This window comes from Dunckerocampus dactyliophorus, chromosome 17 (genome assembly GCF_027744805.1).
Source record: "Dunckerocampus dactyliophorus isolate RoL2022-P2 chromosome 17, RoL_Ddac_1.1, whole genome shotgun sequence".
Taxonomy (NCBI): domain Eukaryota; kingdom Metazoa; phylum Chordata; class Actinopteri; order Syngnathiformes; family Syngnathidae; genus Dunckerocampus; species Dunckerocampus dactyliophorus.
Window position 1 is genome coordinate 16,962,117 of NC_072835.1, and position 20,335 is coordinate 16,982,451.

Genomic DNA, 20,335 nt, shown 5'->3' on the forward strand with positions numbered 1-20,335 from the left:
TGAGAACAGAAACTGCACTGGGGCGTAAGGAAGTCAGACGTGTGACGTCTCGCTCTGCAGAAAATCTGTCCAAAACATTACATGTAACAACATGACTTTGAAAAAAAGTACAATAAAGAAATAGGACAAATATATGACAACATACTGCAATCTACTCATTTAATTTCTACTACGTCACACTTCTGCACTCTGTGTGTATGCTTGCGGCCCCGCCTCCACCCACCGAGACAAAGAGACTGTATGACAGACGAAAGGTCTGCCTGTTTGGAGGCGGGAGATGAGGAAAACAGATGCGCATGCACGTGGCAATATACAGAGGCCGGAAAAATGATCAAATTTATTTTCATTTATTGTTTGAACTCATTTATTTATTATTGTCCCAGGCCGAGTGCCCAGGAGACATCTTTTTGTCACGTTTTAATCTCGCGAGATTTTGTGCACCCCTATTGAAATGTACCTGTACGCTTACTGAAATTGCAAACTATGCATTTACCTCTTAGCTCTACCAACAATAGAGATAAGATGTAGCAATGTCTCCCTCTAGTGGACGTTACATGTCCTCACAATGGTTTTGCCTCATGCAGCTACTGTAAATACAGCTGCGAGTATTGAGTAGAAAAAAAAAATTAAGACTTTTTTTAATGATGAGAGGAGAGGAGTAGTGAATAGTAGATTCAGTGCAAAAATCACCATATTTGCACTGGCACTACTAATTAATTAAGTTAATCTTACTTTTATTTATTGCAGTACACTAGACACAGATTTTACTCTTTAAATGGGTTACTTTTTAATTTGTTAGATGTGTACTTGCAACATTTCTGAAAAGTAACTACTTTTACTTGATTACAATGTTTTAGCAGGCTGCTCTTTTCCCTCTGGTGTATTCCCTTGTATTACTTAAGTCAACCAGCAGGTGACGCTAATCATACCACCCCTTTGACGTCGCCTGATGACGTCAGACGCAGAGATCGCAGCAGAGGCAGCCTTCTCACTGGCTCCCTTCATTCTCAGGCCGGGTAATATCCCAGCAACAGCTCTCTGATCGGTCGAACCGATGAAGATTGGGCTTCACAATCCCCATCCATCCTTCCAGTCGACGACATTTCACGGACATTAACCCTTGCCGTTGATCAGAAGGCACACGCACACATTGAAACGGTGAGTTATGGATGTCGTCGGCGGTGCCCGTCTTCCCCCTGCTTGCTCGGTTTTATTGTTGCTTTGTTCTTTTGGCAGCAGCCATTTTTAATCGCCTTGTTGGTTATGGCTGCCTTCGCCCCCATTCCGAAAGCCCAACTGGGAATGTTGTTGACTCACTCTTGGGGGTTCCAAACATACAATTTCTTGTGACTATTGAATATATTAGTAGCAAACACAAACAAGGGGTGTTCGGAATATCCTCGGCCCGTCAAGCTTGTACGTTCATAGGGCATTCCTTTCCCCTGCGACTTTCTTAACAAATTGCATAACTATGAAGCTTACTGGTTTATTTTGTTTGTTTGATGTGTTTTAAGGTGTTATTTAAATATGTGTGATAACTAGCTAAATTGTGTTTACAGTACAACAGCAGCAGTGCTTGAATGTTTACATAGCTATTTTCCATTAGCCGCCAAGCTAGCATAGCCTCGACTAACGGCGCACGTCTCATTGCCTAATTTGGTCCAGTAAAGAAAAATGGTGAACATTTGGATGTTTTTCCACCTTTTTGGATTACAATACATTTCCGATTTGGGTGTGTTTATTGCGGTTTGTTTGTATAGTCATAATGCTTCAGGTCATTCGCGCTAGCATTTAGCCACGGCGTCACTAGGAGACCTTCAACCTGCTATTTTGGTAGTTTGATAGAAGTGCATCATTTTCCACTTGCTACCTATTTGAGTTTAGCGTTTTCTAATGGAGATCTGGTTAAAAGTGAAGGTAAATGTCAGCGTGTGACAGCAGCTAGGTAACTAACTAGCTGTCATCACATTAGCTTCTATGTGTGATGTCATAATGCCATTACATGTTGTTAAAATGATGTTGGAAAGAAGTGTTTTTTTCTATTAATCATGTAACTACAAATTGACATGACTACACATACACTTTTGTCCAGCTTTCCAAGTTAAATGTTTTCTGTGCCCTTATGACAACAAAGCATTGATGACACTTGTATTCTGAAGCATTCTCCCATCGGAAATAATAGAAATTAAAATCTGTTCCAGTGTCAAATTGTCACAAAAAATAAGTCAAGCCCTCCTGTTATTAGTATTTTACACAACATACTGTCTACTAAACCATATTGTACCAAGCAGTCAACGTCAACTGCTTCAGCCACTACCCAACCATTATGTTACAATAAGTGTTCTATGGTTGTCGTCGTTTTTCTCCTCCTCACAGCCACTGCCGTCATTCTGTTTTGTCCCAGCAAAGAAAATTCGAAGCGCTCTTGTGGAGTTGATTTGTACCTCCCCACCAATCGTGATTTTTCCGCCAAAATTCTGGTTGCATTCCAAATAGTACGGCACCGCTTGCATTATTCGCATGGGGAAGAATGGCTCAAAATAACGGAAGGTGCTTTGTTGCGTGCTTATCATTCTTTTGCACTGTAGAGGCTTGCTTCAGTGATACCATGAGACGTCTCAGTAATGAAGGTCAGTGTGGGAGGCAATGCTATGGTGCAGTCTAAACACTGAGGGACAAGTGGCTAATAATTAGTTTTTGCTTTTTTGCCACTAGAATTGTTGAATTTACTGGACTGAGGAAGATGGTAGAGCACGATCCTCGGTCGTGTAAATCATAGCTCAACCAAAATTTTGGGGAAATGACTGCTCAAAACTGCATGAATGTTTTGTACAATGAGTGCCATTAAAATGGTCTTGGTTATGTACTGTATTTGCACAGAGTATACCTGCGTAGTCTGCCTCTCGTAGAAAAATAAATGACGTTAACACATTTGACTAAAGCATGGGCCGGTGACGAGTTTCTAGGTAAACAACGGAATGAAACAGTCACTGTTTAGAAACCATTAATTTTTTCCCTCATGCCGCCTCTGCGATACGAAAGTGGAGGTCCACTGTGTGGAAATATTTTGTCATGTCCTGTGTGTATTCCTCGCATTCGGAACTGGGCTTCGATATATGCTGAAACCACGAGCGTGTGCTGTGTTGCCAACCGTCGCAGCATAGCCAGGCACCGACGTTAGTCGCCTCGTTTGCATCAAGCGGGGCTAAGGTGTGACGAGACTTGGCCCCTCCCAGAGTTCTGGAACCCCTTGGTGTGTGGGTTGTGTGTGTATTTCATCTGGCCTTGCAGCTGTCAAACTAGTGTGTAAGTGTAAACAACACTGTTTTAGTACGTTTTCGACACAGTGCTGGACGATTTTGGCAAAAATGAACATCACGATTAGCGCTGCAACGATGAATCATCGATTATCCAATTAATAGACAACTATTTTGGTAATCAATCGTTACATTTCTGTAAATATCCTTATTTCAGCCTCTCAAATGTGACTTTTTTACGTTCCTTAGTCATATGTGAAAGCATTTTTGTGTTTCAGGCGAAACAAGATAGTCGCACACATCAGCTTTGACTTTGGAAAAGAGCAGTCAACATTTCTGCCTTTTCCTGATATCTTGCCAAGCAAACCACTGCAGAGATAGGATTTAGGATATAGGATGTATCCACTTGTACTTGTGTGTAGGAAAATGCATACATTTATGCACGACTCTGAGCATGCGGGCACACAGAACCTAGTGGTGGAACAGTGAAACTACAAATGGCTACGGCTGGGCCTGTCCAGCGCAGGCCATATCATCTTGCTATGTAATCACAACTTGACCACCGAACAAGGCACCATCCCTCCCCCAGAGCAGACGAGCCGATGCCAAACGCAAAGCCTGCAAAGCCTAAAGTTTATTTTTTTTATTTTATTTATTTATTTATTGGTGATGCACATGTAGCAGTCTGTGACAGTGACTCGCTGATTTGCGATAGAGTGTTGATGTTTGTCAGATGATAATTCAACTCTTCCTCGCCCTCTTTGCTATGATTTTGGGGAGGGAAAAAGTCGATTCATGCATTCTTACAGGGGCTGCTGCTAAGAAGCGGAAATTTTAAATGGGTTTTTCCTTTTTTCTTTTTTTTTTCATAAAAAAAAACAATAAAAAAATAATTGTTACGATTATCCCACTCAACTATTTATAAATATTTGTAGAATTTTGAGTCGAAGTGCCACGTTGTCAAGTGTTGAAAAAGGTTGGATGTGTTACCTTTGGACACATTTTTCTCCAGCGTTTGCACTTCACTGCTTTTTGGTCCATGTCATCCCCTGCTCACTTTGTACTAGGGATGTCCCGATCCGATCTTCAGGATCAGGATCTGCTGCCGATCCGCTGTATTTTGAAGATCGGCTTTCGCCACGGGATCGGGCCAATGGTAGGTGCGGTAATGCGCCTCAAAGCTGGTTGCTGGTTGCATGTGCAGTAGCGCCAGGTGGCAGAACTCAATGAAGGCACACGTGTCTTCATCCCACCGGTACGGCTACACTGTTGTCATCATTGTCGGTCGACACGTGGAGACGTGATTCAGAACGGCCGTATTGACTCGTCTTTTATTTACACTGAACTTCTACATGCGCTGGCATCCCCTCGGTTACAGTGGCATGCGACAGATGTCATTTATTGTTTGACTTCCCTGATTCTGATTGCTTAGAGGAAGTCCGATATAGTGCCTCAAAGACAAGGTACTCTTGTTATTTCCACACCATGAACGTGTGAACATTAACCATGTAGATTGTGCACTCTCCTTTGCATGATATCATTGCGTTGCAAATGTTGCACTGAGCCGACCTCTCTTATTTATGAAGTTACGTCAAATTTTTTATCTGTGTCTTCTTCGCCGGCGCTCGCTGGCTTCTTCTTCGTTGGTGTTCGCGGCTTTTTTCCCGGTCGGCCAAGTGGGCATCAAAACAAGGAATCGAAATAAAAACATTTGAATGATCCCGGGAGAATTGGAACGTTTGTCCTGGTTCCCTTCGATGCTCGAGACAGCAGTTGCTAACATTAATCACATGACCCAGAAATTGAAGTGAAGGGTGGGGGGGGTGGGGTCACAAGATACTCAGCTCACTAGAAGAGACAATACACGACATTGGGCCTGCGAGACGAGATTAAATTTTAACATTACGTTTAAGAAAAGTACAATGGAAGATATAAAAAATACATGTCAATACATTGCAATCTACTATTATGATACTATGTCACACTCATCTGCACTGTGTGTGTATGCCGCCGGCCCCGCCTCCACCCACCAAGACACAGAGACTGTTTACATTTACATTCACATGCAGTCAAATAACCCTATCATAACCGGAATATTAGCATTGGGTCACATATGCGCCTATTGGGATGTCCTGATTGAATGGAACATTAATTTGTTCTGCGCATGTTGTTTTCGAAAGGAACTACTTATAAAAAATGTCGACACGCAAAACCCCACACTGGAGCGAGGAGGAAACAAGCTACCTCGTTAGTGTGGTGAAAGACGGGAACATTATGTCTTTTATAGACGGTAGAAAGTACCGCGATAGCAAAATCTATCAGAGGGTAAGTGAGAAGTTACGCGAAGCAGGGTTTGTACGCACGCACCTTCATACAAAGTGTCCGGGGGGCTCTGGTGGATGTAGCATGGATATGGATGGCACAGCTCCGGCTCCATTTCCTATTTCTTCACATTCTCGCCTTACATTAATGAAGAAAGTGAGACAGAATAGGGTCAAGTACTGGTGATGGGTCAGTACCAGTGCAAAAAAGCCGTCAAGGCATTCATTATCCGCCGTGGTGGACACAGGAAGAAGAAGCGGAAATGACGTGCATTTCGTCATGATGCTTTCCGTTCGTTTTTTTTTTTTCACTTCACGCACGTAGACTGGTTATTCCAAATGTTTCAGAAACCAAAATATTGACCTTAACCCGAATATTGACTGCATGTAAACATAGTGTGTATGAAAAAGGGCTCACTCCGTTCATAGAGAGAGAGAGAGAGAGACAGATATTTAATTAATCTCCAAGAGAAATTCACATTTCCAGCAGCAGTGCAAAAGTGTCATATTTAAATGAATCGCTTAATCACAACATTAAACAAGCAAGTCAAGCATGAGCAGTAAGAGAATCAGAATAAATACAGTAAATAAATGAATACGGTACAGATCACGTCTTTATAGTGTGTAAAAAAAAATGGTTCTGGTACTAAAACCGGTACTGGTCCGTGGACCGGTGTTTTAGGACCCCTGATCTACAGGACCCCAACTGACCTTTTTATGGCTGAGTTTGTAGAGCTCTTTCAAGTATTGAGGAGCATCTTTTGAAGTACACTTTTCATGGCATGTGGTACAACCGGTGCTAATGTTGTTTCATTAGAAAACGCCTTCCTCTATTTAAAAATGATGTGCAGATTTGTGAGCAAAAGCTCATAAAGTTGTCCAAACGGAAGCCTGTTTAATTTGAAATCAGTTGCAAAAGTTTTATGTTAAATATGCCATACCATTTAAAATCCTCACGATTCAAATATGGAAATATTTTTAGATGCCACACCGTCAAGGAAGTTAAGGAAAAATCAGAACGACATTGTGAGCACATTAAAAATTATTCAGCTACAAGAGAAGCATGTCTTGAGAGAAGAATGAAGTGTACCGAAAATTAAATGAACCGTGATTATGGCTTACCGTTACGCTCCTACGGTCTATGGAAAATATTATGTCTTTCTTAATAATTATTTGGTTGTGCAACCTGACATTTTTTGATGTGGTAAAATTTAAAAATGTGTTTTAAAATGAATTTAAAATCATTGAAATGCTATATAACTATTGAGACTTGTTTTAAATACGTTGTCCCAAAATTTAAAATATGCATTACATCCATTAAAAAAAAACCCAAAACATTTTTGAAGCGTATTTGTCATTGACCCATTTACATTAAAAGTCCATCCAATCCATACTTGTTTCATCATGATGGATGGTTTTGGAGCATGGAAATAAATGCCGTTGCCAAACGTTCCTAATATTTTTCTTTCATGTTTCCACTGTAGAACAAGAAAAGCACTGGGAAGAGGCGCAAAGAAAAATTTCCATACTCGATGACATTACATCGCAATGTCCGATCGTTTGGGGCAAATAACCAAGTCCAAGGATGGGAAAAGCAAGTACTCCTCACTCAGCCTGTTTGACAAGTACAAGGGAAAATCAATAGAAACTCAGAAAAACTCAGGTACGGTTTATTATTTCTGATTATTCTATTATTGGTAGCTTTTTCAGAGTGTAATTTTAGACTGTTGGTTGACTGGTGCTGCACTGGGGCTTTTTTGGCCTACATATTTGGTCCTGGTTGACTGTAAAGCCAAAGATATGCATAAAGCCCCACCTCTGTAAGTGGCCTCGTCCCACTCTTTGATGATTGTGTTCACTCTTGAGCAAATGAACCGCATTATCAGAGTTACCACACCAGAGTATGCTGTACTAACTGTATTCCTACTGTCATCAGTTCCACGACATGGCTTGCAGAGTCTTGGCAAAGTGGCCGCAGCCCGGCGTATGCCCCCACCCGCTCACTTACCGAGCTTGAAATCTGAAAACAAAGGAAACGATCCCAACGTGATTATTGTCCCAAAAGACGGTTCAGGATGGGCAAACAAGCCGGAACAACCCGATCAAAAGAGGTGGGATGTGCCTCTCTTATCTCACCATGGACGACTGAAATCCAACAAGGCTCATTCGTTTCTTGTGCTTTGTAGTTCTGTTGCATCGATACCACAGCTGCCGGAGTCGCAGCTGCAGCTGGCTTCACAGAAGTCTGTCTCCAATCTTCAGAAGCCTCCACCAGTAGCCAACCAGGAGGTGTGTTGTGGTGTTCACATTTGATCATCTGCATCTTAGATTTAGCCTCTTTTTCACCGCACGGTACCTACTCTGCTCTGTAAGCTATTGACACTTTTCCATTGACAAAAGCATGTCTCAGCCAGCCATTTAACTTGATGCTCTAGGACCTAAAAACAAAAAACATGATAGTGTAAGCTAACCCTGCAATGCAGTATTATATGTAAACCTTGTGTGTCTGAGATGGGGGTTAATTTTTCCCTCCCCCACCTATTTCCACAGAACACAAACACAGGTGGACCAAAGCAATGGGCCCAGCTAAATGGAAAGGCAGTAGAGCCAGATGGTGAGTCAGTTCAGATTTTAACTACTAGAGTCTGATGAGGATATACTGTTTGTATACTAATGCTTTCTTTTCTGCGTACCAACCCCCAGGTTTAAGGGTCTTAAACCGACTTCAGCCCTTCTCTCACGAGGAATTTCCCACGCTGAAAGCCGCTGGAGAACAGGACAGGGTTGGCAAGGAAAGAAGCGGCTACGATCCGTCGTATGGGCCCGGACCAAGCCTCCGCCCTCAAAGTATGTTATGACTTTACATGGTTTTTAGATTTGACAGATTTTTGAGGGTTGATGAAGCTGTATAATACTCCTCACATGGTAGAGCAACCGCTTTGAAATTGGGCTGCAGTTGTGTTATAGGATGCTTTGGGGTCATCTATAACCATGCAATACTGTTTGTAAAATGCGCCTCTTCTGATATCAAGATGTGACGAGCTGGAGGGAGGGTGGCGGCAGGAATCTCCAGCCCTCATCCCTGACCCTCGGCCCACCAGCGGACCCCGAGGGCAAACTCACTGCCTTGGGGGAAACTGGCACCTCTCCGGCCGCATCTCACCCAAACACTGCCACCAGCGTCACCTCATCTAGTGTCGTGGCCACTCAGTCGCCAGGCCTCGACTCCAAGGAGCCCTCCCTGCGTCCTGCCCAGCCTGTCCGCAAAGCAGCCGTCCCCTCAGCCCTGCAGCACCAGCTCCACCACACCTCCAATGCTGTCTACCATGACATGTTGCCAGCGTTTGTAAGTACAATTTATCATTTGAAGGTATAGTCTTATTAAAAAGAGTAATGGATTTTGCTGTGAACGCAAATCATCCTGACGTTGACAGATGTGCTCCAAAGATACGCGTGAGACCCCAGTTACAGACCACGTCCCAACTACTGTAGCAGCACCAGCCAGATTTGACAGCAAACCAACTTTTAGACAGAGTTATGCTAAACCTGAACTTGTCAAGTAAGGACATTGTTGTGTTTCAGCATTTAGCCATTGTGGCACTTTTCAAAAAATTGTTTTTTTCCCATCCTCAATTACAGTGGAGATGTGAGAAGGGAGAACCGCTTTGTTCGCGCTCCGCCCCGACTGTCTTCCCAGCCCATTCGTCGGCCCAGTGACCGACCACAGCGACCCGCTATCATTAACCCCGAGGACTTGAAAGATCTGGATGACCTCGACAATGATTGTGAGGATGGATGGGCTGGTTAGTAGCACTTTAAACTCTCTAGATTGCCGCCTGACTTCTTTTAATACAGTCTGTCTTTCTTGTCAACAAGTGTGCCGGTTGTGCACATGAAAGATCTGGCAGTGTGAATAAGCATTTCTAATCCCCTACTTTGGCTGCAGAAAAGCAAGTTGTTGTTTTTTTTCCTGGTACTTTGTCGTTCATCTATCACTGCAGAAGATGAGTTTAATTTTTTATATGACAATTATGTATTGTGTATTCATATTTACAATAATAGTTTAATGTATTGAGTATAATTACATTGTTATTCAGTATTGTGTGTCTGTCATTTTACATGTTATGGATTTTTGTGTAATTTATCCCAAATTACATAAATATTTTTATTTTGCTTCATGCATATGAAATGAAAACGGTAAAAGATTGGAGGATGTCTGGTTGGATACGTTGTGGTCATCTACAACGGTGCCTTGTTTTCTCAATAGTTTCATTCTGCTTTTCCAAAAATCCATCGCTCCACTTCTTAACAAGTTGCTTTTTTTCCAGGACTTCATGAAGAAGTTGACTATAGCGAGAAGCTCAAGTTTAGCGATGATGAGGAAGAGCACTCAGTCAATGACAAAAGCAAGATGTGGTGAGATTTCAAATTTTGTCCACTCTTCTGTATCCCTTTCATACCAATGGCCAAATCTCCCAACAAATAATCCCCACCAGTCAGGCTTAGTTGTGTGGTTTCAAAACAACAGCTACCTTACAGCGAGCAAGCATGTTATTCAATTGGTGCAAAAAGATAATTCACACAGTTGTGTGTAATGTTGTTCTCATCGACAAGGTTCTGTCTTTAAATTTCCAGGACGGAGTGGGACAGGGAGAATCGTCGGGACTGCCAGTCATCCCTCAGTTTGGGTGAGGTATCTTACACCCACGATAGCCCGGAAGAGAGCTATTCTTACCACCACCAGGAGGCTCCTAGGAAGACCAACAGCAGATATCTTTCTGCAGACACTCAGGTAACTGCACACCATACGCCTTTTATTATGTTTTCCCTTTTGTAGTCATGCTAACCATCAGTCATACGTCTCTTGAGATGTTCATTTTGTGAAGAGAATATGAATGGTTTATGTAAATGGAACTCTTGAATACCTCTGTTCTACCTCTTCAATCCCAGCAGAAAAGCCACAGTGAGCTGCCGGCTGACCAGGAGGATCACCAGCGCCACTCTCAGCCTCCGGCGAGGGCAAAGTACGCGTCGCCTGAGTTGTCTGAGGCCGTCGAGAGGGCCCGCAGGCGTCGCGAGGAGGAAGAGCGGCGCGCCCGCGAAGAAAGGCTTGCAGCCTGTGCAGAGAAACTGAAAAAGCTGGACGAGAAATTTGGGAAGTCCGAAAGGCAGATCTCACGGACCGAGGAGGGCTTCAAAGATACAGAAGGCAAAGAAGCACCCTTGTCCCCTAATAGGGAACATGTTAAAGTACACAACAACTGCCAGTATAGTGCAAAAGGTAGTAAAGAAATACTATACAAGGTTTAAATATGAATAATAATGGCTTTGATAATGGGATTAACATCTTCCAGATGTGCATGAGTGCTCCTCGGACAACTCCCCCAGTCCTAGTTACCGTGAGGAGCCAAGCTTCCCTGCCTATCGCAGCAGTGAGGATGACGGCCAGGAAACCCCCTCTCCATCTGGAGATTACGGCGGACGTCCATTAAAACCCGTGCCACCCCGCTTTCAGAAACAACCACAGCACCAGCAACAGGTGTGTTGATTAACGCAAGGGTGCACTGAATTTAATCACAAGTACCAAGAACCACTGTCCACTGCGCAGGACCAGGTCTACAAACTGCAGCAGCACTGGCAGCAGTCAGCCCACCCAGCACCCTCTGGCTCAAGCCACACACAGCGAGGCTATTATCCACCGCACGTACTTGGGTTTGACCCCCGCTGGATGATGATGCCACCTTTCATGGACCCCCGTGTGAGCCAAGGAAGATCTCCCGTCGACTACTATCCCAATTCTGTCCCCTCTTCAGGTGAGTGCAACAGCAATGCTGACATATCGGAAAATAACTTTCAAACAAAAGCTCCTCTGGAATTTTTCCAACAGGAATGATGAAACACACTATGCACCAAGACCACCTGAACAGTCCTGGTTCTGATGAGGGCCATCCCAATCTACATCAGGAGAGAAGAACCCCTTCCACTGAGCCATATCCTGTCTGGAGCCAAGATGGTTATCCCATGCGCAGCTTCACTCCACCTTACCAGAGGCAGCATGAAAACCAGGACCGTCAGCTTGACGACAGGTCGGTTCTTCTTATTATAATAACTCATATTCTCATCTTATTAAGGCTTCTTGTAATGATCTTTTTCTGTGTTCTCTCCACAGAAGCGATATGGCTTCCTTGCAACAGGACTCCTATGAAGAGAAGGCTAGTGAGGGAGCGTCTCACCTTCAAGATGATCTCCACCACCAACATGCCTTCCAGAGTCGATCCTCAGACAGAGAACACCCTGACCCGGGGCTGCTTAGTGCTCAGAGCCGCACTCAGCATCATGCAGATAGCGAATACCCAAAACAAGAATCAAGAGAACGACATCTGAAAGATAGTCCTGATGAGAACTCTGATGGCTCTAAGGACAACTGGAAAAGAGAGGGAAGTATCAGTGCTCAAAGCCAGTGGTCTGAGTCTAGTTCCTGTACTAGCGCTGGAGTCATCCAACCATCAGAGACCACCGGGCGCACTTTGACACGCAGAACAGGACCAATTAAGAAACCGGTTCTCAAGGCTCTCAAAGTGGAAGACAAGGAGAATGAAAAACCAAAACCTGAGCCTGAAGAGAAGCCTGTCCCCTACCGTCTGGAGAAGGAGGTTCTTACCAACGTGTATGATTTAAAAAAAGATAACCAACCTGTAAGCAACAGGCGTGCCGCCTCACCTGTTGTGGAGAAACAGTCTGAAGAGAGGCAGCATCACTCTCCAGCTCCCACTAAAGTGGACCGGCCTCTTAGCACCCAGCAGAGTGAGGATTGCCCCAAGGAGAGCGTCTGGGATACTGAAAAAATCCAGCCACCTAGAGATGTTCAGGAAAACCCAGAGCCACAGGCGCCACGGCGCAACAACTGGATCTTCATAGATGAAGAGCAGGCCTTCAGTGCTGTCAGGGGATCAGGAAGAGGCCGAGGTCGTGGTTTTAGGGAGTTTAATTCTCGAGGAGGAGGCCGCGGTGTCCGAGTCTGTGATAATGTCAGAGGAGCTTATAACAACGGAGCTGTTGCTCAGCGGGCAGGCAGAGGCAGAGCTCAGCCGAGGGAGCTGAAGGTGGAGGAGTTTCAGAGAGGCAAGCCTCGAAGGCGCAACGTTAGCGAAACCTTAAGCGAAGCCTCTGAGTACGAGGAGCTGCCCAAGAGACGACGACAGAAGGGCTCTGAAAACGGAGATGGTTACCCTGAGTCTGGAGAAGCTCGCAAAGCTGATCGGGACTCTTGGAGATCCAACAAGGTGTACACAGACGACCAGGCCGCTGCTGATTCCAGAGAAAAGGCCAAGACGAGCAGGAGCTTCGGAGGTCGCATGCTGCCTCCCAGACTGAATGCTGGGAATTACAGCAGAGGCTACGGAGGCTCCAGAGAGATTTCCACATGGAGGGGTCGTGGTCCTCAGTTTGGAGGCAGCAGTGGCTCTATGCAAGAAAATGGTTATGGTCCTGGAGCTGAGAGTGCTTATTCCCGTAAACCCCCCATTGAGCGCGACTCACTCAAGTACACCCCCAAATTTGCTGGCTCCTTCATGGAAAACGGCTCAGAGGAACGTGAAGGCGAATACTACTTTGACAGCGACAACCCCGACAGGCAGGTGTTGAGGCGGCGACGTCCACCGCGGCAAGACAAGCCCCCTCGCTTTCGTCGTCTGCAACAAGAACGCGAACCCGGGTCAAATCAGTGGACAAGCGACGAGTACATAAATGGAGACTTTGCTAACCCCTGGCCTGCCCGTCCAAAAGGCAGCGCAGAAGACAACTGGCCCACCGGCCCCTACTCTGGAGGACGCACCGGCCAACATGGGCAGACGGAGGAATGGGAGACAGGATCAGACAACAGCGATTTTGGTGACTGGAGGGAGAAGCAGGGTGGACGCGGAGGCACACCCACGCAGGGACACGGCGACATTCCCTCGGACTCGTGCCACAGCGAAGCGGGCTCTGTCGAGAAAAGGGAGCTTTCCAAGCGAAGCTTCTCCAGCCAGCGACCGCTGATAGAACGGCAGAACAGGAAAGGAGAGCCTTCACTGCTGGAGACGAGTAAGATGATACGTGCAACTGATAATCCCCCATCTGCTCCTTCAAACAGGAGTGACACCTGGCAGAATGGAGGGTTGTCTTGTAAGAGGTGAATGCTTGGCCAGAAATGCAGCAGAAAATGCAGAACTCTGAAATAGTCCGCACTGAATCCAGAAGGTTGTATTAATTCAAAAACATTTTCCTTGCGTCCCTTCCCCAGCAGGAGCCCAGATGAGTCAGGCCCCGTCTACAGTATTGAGCAGTTGGAGGAGAGGGAGCTGAGTGAGTCCTCAGGAAAGAAATTTGACAAAGAGCTAAAGCCGCAACCCATCAAACCAGACATTGTGGAGCCTCTGTCCCAATTTGAGCTCAGCGCCTACCCAAGTAAGTACTGAATCATTTTGATTTCTCCCTCTTTTATGTAAGTTGAGATTTGACTTAGGGTTGTATCTGTATTTTAGTTGAGGAGGAGACCGGAGGACCCGTTTCTAATCCGGACAGTTATCAGGATGCGTTGTCCAAAAAGCAAAGACGTCCACAGGAAGATGACAGGAGGAGGAAGGATCAAGGAGTTGCTGTCAGTTTGAACCATCTTTCCCCCAAACACATTACCAAGGTATTTATTGTTTGATAAATGTGTTACAGGTGCCTGTGAAGAACAGGCCAGTTGCATCCAAGATACCGCCACGTTTTGCCAAGAAGCAGGGAGGCATTGGCATCGATCAACCAGAGGAAACTCTATCGTCGAATTTGGGAACAGAAATCTGGGAGACTAACAGCTCAGGTAATTGAGAGGCAGAGTTCATTTGTAGAAGCATCTTGAAGAACACCTTTTGTAATACTCATGTTTAATAAAGTTTCAATTAGTTGATTATTTCCCAGCTCTTTCAGTGCAGTCCTCAGGGGGAGACTCGTGGACTAAACAGGTGTCTTATACTGGCAGCGAACCCAACTCTGAGGTACCACAAGACAACTGCAAATCAGAATATTACTTATAATTACACAGAGAAAACCAGAGTTAAGCCTCTTTCTTGTCATCCCAGGACTCTGATGCTGGCCCTGAACAGAGTAAAGAGCAGCACAAACCAGGGCCCATCGGAAACGAGCGCTCCCTGAAGCACCGCAAGGGCTCCGAGGTCGTTGATCGCATGGAAAGTGGCCCCATCACCCCTGTGAATGGCGTGGACCTCCACGTGGACACGGTGCTCCCTGTGCCACCAATAGAGTTTGGCGTCAGCGCCAAAGACTCCGATTTTAGTCTACCACCAGGTTCCACCCCAGTGCCTGTGTCCAATCCTGTTAACAAGCTGCAAGATCCCCTCACCACCAATGTGAGTGATGCCCAAAATGATGAGCATACGTTTGGAATCAGTCATGGGCTTTTAAGATTTTTATTAGTATGATCATTTTCAGCTGATTGACAAGGACTTTTTAATTGTCCTCTTGTAGACTATCCCCATGCTCCGGTCCAATCATCTGCAGCCTGGCATCAACCTCAACCCCATCTCCTTTCCAAGCGCTGACCTCACTCTTAAGGTATCACATTTAGTGCTCAATGCAAACTCATTGTGTATTCAAATATTGGGGGAAAAACCTGCAAATCTTAGCATACTGGCTCCACTGTAATCTTTGGCTTTACATATGCCATGTCTGCTGTGCAGGTGGCCTATGTCGTGGTAACTGTGACATACTGTATAGTGCTATCATTCATAGTAAAAATATACAGTATATATATTTTTTTTCCCCTCAAGAGGGGAAGTGTGTGGTGTTTATTTGTTCAAATGGACGACGCACCCGGCGTTCATTTGAGACACGATCTATTAAGACTGGAGGAAATAGCATATATTAGCAATTGGTGCTTTTTAACACACACATCTCAACTCCTCTGTTTCTTTTTCAGATGGAATCGGCACGTAAGGCGTGGGAGAACTCCCAGTCCCTTCCCGAGCAGGGCTCTCCAGGTGCAGGTGCCTCAGGAGCTCCACCTCCATGCAGCGTTGGCTCATCCAGCGGTGTCAGCTACAGTTCTTTTGGAGGGGTTTCCATGCCTCCTATGCCTGTGGCGTCCGTAGCACCTTCTATGTCCATGCAAGGTACAACTAGCTGTGTTGTATAAAGGTCCAATATTATAGTATTTTTCAACAATTTCAAATAAGTCTCAGCAGTGCAATGGAAGTGTGTTGCCCAAAATCTAGCATTGATGCTGGAGTTTAGACATTTTTGTTAGCAGGTGAGTGACGAGGAAAACAGACATGAGTCCACATGACAGTGTATGGATGCCAAAATTATCAAATTCATTTTAATTTATGGTGTGATTAATTTAGTTATTATCACGAGACATAACGAGAAATCTTGTTACATCTAGGGAGATCTTGTGACACCCTTAGCAGGGACATAATACTGTCTACATTTTTAAAGTGCATTTTGCATACTAGGGTTCTTCAATACTGACCAAGTCTTTTGAACAGGGCTAACATCTGCATTTTTCTGCAGGAAGTCATATCCCCCCACTGTATCTGGACGGTCATGTCTTTCCCAGCCAGCCACGCCTAGTTCCACCCACTATGACTCAACAGCAGACCTACCAGCAAGTATGTACACACACAGCCAGTGCATGTGTGTATTTATTCAGAATTGTTTTTTTTTATTTCTAACACCTTTCAGGCGGCAGCAGCCCAGCAGATTCCCATCTCCTTACACACATCTCTTCAGGCTCAGGCTCAGTTGGGTCTCAGAGGAGGTCTACCTGTGTCTCAGTCCCAAGAGATGTTCAACTCTATCCCCCCGTTCAGGTATAGAGTGTTACCTCCATGTAGTTTGTTGTTGGTGGCTTTGTCATCTGACTCATGATGCTCCCCATCTAGGTCGCAGGTGTACATGCACCCCAACCTTTCGCAGGCCAGCCCCATGGTGTTGTCTGGCGGAGCTCCTCTTAAGGGGCCCTACTCCGCGTTTCCCGGCATGCAGCACTCAGACATAGTCAAGCCCACGACAGGCTCACACTATCAGCCGATGAATGGCAGCCAGCAGCTTGTCTATGACAGCCAGCTAAATCAGGGGCCCAGCATGGGTTCCTCCCAGTTGATGGATTCTCAGCTCATCCAGGTCAGTGAGTTTACTGAGAGCTTTTCCGTGTAACAATTGACTTCAGGATGATTATTTAAATGCCAATGTGATTCCTCTCATCAGGTGACCATGCCTTTGCCTGGCTCTCAGCTGCGCTACGGCTCCGCTCAGCAACATCTCATCCTCCCTCAGTCCATCCAGCTGCCGCAAGGCCAGAATCTGTCAGTCGGTGCTCCACGCCGAATGATGCCACCTGGCTCACAGACACCCGTCATGCCTGGTAGCCGAGAGGTAAGTCCCTCTGAGTCTGCTCCATTGTCACAGATGGATTCAATCTCTATTAGCTTTGTTTGACATGTTTTCCTTTTGGACATTAGAGCTCACAGTTGGAAATGAAGGCTTTCCAATTCTCGGAAAAGCCCAATCATTCACCAATGTCTGGAGGCTCCTACAGGTGAGTGTGTGTCACATATCTCCATAATTAAATGTGCATGGTGCAGGACCTTACTCCCTCTCTTCATCAGGCCTGGCTCCGCCAGCCCAAGTGGGAAGCCCTCTGGTACTGGCGGCCCAGTTGGACCTTTGCCCACTCATTATACACAACAGGTACCTCTATTTGTTTAGTTAGAAAATTCACTCTAGTAGAATTCTTTTTTAACATTGACTTTTTTTATTCCACCCCATTCCCCCAACCCACCCCTCCCATGGCCATCAGGTCCCATCCGCTCAGGGCAGCATGGTGATGCACATGCGACCCCCAACCACCGGCCCCTTCCCCAGCCCCATCCAGAGACCAGTCATGCAGGTCAACAAACCTGTCATCATCCACTCCCCCCCTTACTCCAATCCCGGTCGCGACCTCCCTCACCACCCCACCCCTCCCTCGGCCCCCGAGGCCCTTGTCAAAGGGCCCGAGGATGGCATGAAGGTGAGCCACCCACTGTAAACATAGGTAATTTGATTTCATTTCTTTTTCTTAATATGCTTTGATTGTGTATGTAAATGTGTTGTGTTTATAGTCTGAAAGCTGCTTTAACTGTCTTTATAGTAGTAGTAATGTATTGATTAGCATGATTGATATGAGCACTGTTTGCAGTGTAGGAACACTGACGGTGGACATTTTTGAATATTTTTGGAAATAATGGATGTAGAATGAATGCACTTCAGGGCATCATAAAGCTAACAGTAATGTTCATGCAATGTTTGAAGTATTATTTTATCATAGGTGAAGAAATTCTAATCAATATTTAAGGTCAAACAAGCCATTCTGGGACAGTGGGCGTTTGTGTTTGGGTTTGGAAACAGTTCCCTCATTGGAAATAATGGGAAATGGCCAGTTTCAGGGTCAAACTGCCACCATTAAAAAAAACAAACAAAAAAAAACCTTTGTTCCCTGTACAGGCAGCATTTTAATTGTAAAAAGAAGTTAAAATTTACAAAGCTAAACTGTCAAAATGTATGCTTTTTATTGAAACATTCCTATCACTCATACTCCTCAGACTTTTTTGGCTCACCTCAGGGTTTACTCTCACTTTGCCTTTTAAACATAATTTTTGAGTTAACAGGTTTGAGAAAATAACAAGGTTTTCTATATTTTTGTCAAGCCGCTACACCTTACACCAGGGGTATCAGACTCGTGCCATGGAGGGCCGAGACACTGCAGGTTTTCTTTCCAGCCAGTCACTAAAGCAGGTGATTTTAATGATCAACACCTTCAGTTTGAGGGAAGGAGCTCATCAATTAAATTACCTGCTGAAGAAACTGGTTGGAGAGAAAACCTGCAGCGTCTTGGCCCTCCATTGCACGAGTTTGACACATGTGCCTTACACCATGAAAACCCCCAGCACGACAGAATTGTTAGATCTGCTGTATTTATTTCAGTGATGTGTGACTCTTGGTAACTCCGCCTTCTTTTATTTACCCAGAATAAAACCCTGCGAGACGTCCGCAAAGTGGTGGGCGAGGGCAAGGCACTGCCCGGGGGGGGCATGACCAGCAAACTCCAGGAGCCCCTCCCCTCTTCCACAGGGCACGCCAAGCCAGCACGCACTGGAGCCATCAAACCCCAGGTGGTCAAGGTGGAGGAGAGCAAGGCGTAGTAAAACAGAGGACCTAGACAACAACAAATATCTAAATATATATGTTTAAAAAAAAAAAAAATCACCACCCAGCCTACAAACACACAACAAAAGCTCCTTGCACAATGTCTGAGCCTTCTTAAGAGACCACCTAAAGCAGAAGGCAAGGCACCGTTATGAATTTAGACCTGGATACATCTTTATTTCACACAGAATACACACACACACACACACACACACACACACACACACACACACACACACACGCAGAGACAGACAGACAGACACCCTTTTAAGCAGATCTTCTCAGATGTCCTCTTTATTTATTTCTTTTTCACACCATTTTGCCAAACTGTATAAACTCCTGAATAATAATAATTATGGACTTGAGCCTTGACAAGCAGGCTTGTTTAGATTTTTTTTTCTTAACAATTCAAATACAGCTGGGCACTTTTTTGTTGGTAAATGTTCTTGCCACCAGTTTATTCAAATTTTATTATAGCAGGAACAAAGAACATCGACTTAACTGCATGTCAAAGTGGCCTGAGGGGGGCTTTTATACTCTTGTTGCTTGCTTTTCTCTCCCTGTACAAAATGGTGGGATTTGTTTTGTGTTTCCCCCCCCAAATTTCTTGTACCTCATCATCAGCTCTTGAGGGATGTTTGCTTATGTCCATGAACACTTTTTGGTTTAAGGCTCCCACAATTCCAATGATCATCTTTGTTACTTCTTTCTGGTCTCTGAGGTGGCACTAGCAATAAATGCAACAACCAGGGTCCAACTATCTTAATAAGACGAGGGAGCAGTTTGCCTTGCTTAATTCAACATTTTTTTTCTCGTGTGAGCACACAGTTCCCGTGAACCGATGAAGGACTTTTATAGTGTTTTGAAAATGTGAAAACTGTTGGAATCATCTGTTTATTTTGTTTGTATTGTAACAGGACACTCGCAACAAAGCTGGTTAATACAAGTCTGCTTTACTGTAACGCTCCATGATACTACTACAAAAAACATGATCTTGGGACAGTGTTTCACTGGTATAAATAAACACATATGTATATGCATACTTCAATGTACAGTGGAGCCTTGCCGGTGAAAGGGGAGGGCTTTCATTTTTACATATTGTGGCACTATTAAGGATTTAAAGTCACTATGTTCTCTGAATGGACTTGCTTTCACCCGTTAAGACTTTTTGGGAGTGCCCCCTTCACCCTTTCCTGCAAAAAAACACCATCTTGATGCTTTGTCATCTACACCAAAATGTTGCCCTAATTCTTTTTTGTACTTTTAAGATGCATAATATTTAATTTGTCAAAAAAAAAAAACAACCCCAAAAAGGACCAGTGCTTTCTACGGCTGATCACAGCATTCTATTTATCCTAAGCTGATGATAAACCTTTTGGTCATTGCTTCCCTTGTTTAAGAACAAAAAAGAGCTTATTGAAAGAAAATAAAGCAGTTGTGATTTCTTAAATGTACCGTTGTTGGTTCTATTTTTCTCACTTTGCTTCATGAGATAAAGAAATGTTAATATACAAATGTATCATTGAG

At 44.7% G+C, this 20,335-nt stretch overlaps 1 protein-coding gene across 2 annotated transcripts; it reads left to right on the forward strand.

The window, feature by feature from the left end:
* The first annotated feature begins 953 nt into the window (after positions 1–953).
* Positions 954–20,258, forward strand: prrc2b (proline-rich coiled-coil 2B). Of its 2 annotated transcripts, none has more exons than XM_054757201.1 (31): positions 954–1,158; positions 7,063–7,241; positions 7,515–7,689; positions 7,765–7,867; positions 8,129–8,192; positions 8,282–8,425; positions 8,611–8,924; positions 9,013–9,137; positions 9,218–9,381; positions 9,907–9,994; positions 10,214–10,370; positions 10,529–10,859; positions 10,933–11,117; positions 11,187–11,391; positions 11,466–11,664; positions 11,748–13,748; positions 13,860–14,023; positions 14,101–14,216; positions 14,285–14,423; positions 14,522–14,598; positions 14,683–14,970; positions 15,089–15,175; positions 15,540–15,732; positions 16,133–16,230; positions 16,304–16,431; positions 16,504–16,744; positions 16,829–16,996; positions 17,083–17,159; positions 17,230–17,311; positions 17,421–17,633; positions 18,631–20,258. In XM_054757201.1, the coding sequence occupies exons 2-31, from the start codon at positions 7,127–7,129 to the stop codon at positions 18,802–18,804; spliced, it is 6,615 nt and encodes a 2,204-aa protein (XP_054613176.1). In that variant the 5' UTR covers positions 954–1,158; positions 7,063–7,126; the 3' UTR covers positions 18,805–20,258. The 2 variants fall into 2 exon arrangements, with proteins under 2 accessions (XP_054613176.1, XP_054613177.1); XM_054757202.1 differs by having other exon boundaries at positions 10,532–10,859.
* Positions 20,259–20,335: the final 77 nt, after the last annotated feature.

Bases quoted from the DNA above. Each gene is read 5' to 3' on its own strand.
- prrc2b (XM_054757201.1), top strand. From the start codon at position 7,127: ATGTCCGATCGTTTGGGGCAAATAACCAAGTCCAAGGATGGGAAAAGC. The intron at 9,138-9,217 runs GTAAGGACATTG...CCTCAATTACAG, and splicing joins GCTAAACCTGAACTTGTCAA to TGGAGATGTGAGAAGGGAGA. The intron at 17,634-18,630 runs GTGAGCCACCCA...TTATTTACCCAG, and splicing joins GGCCCGAGGATGGCATGAAG to AATAAAACCCTGCGAGACGT.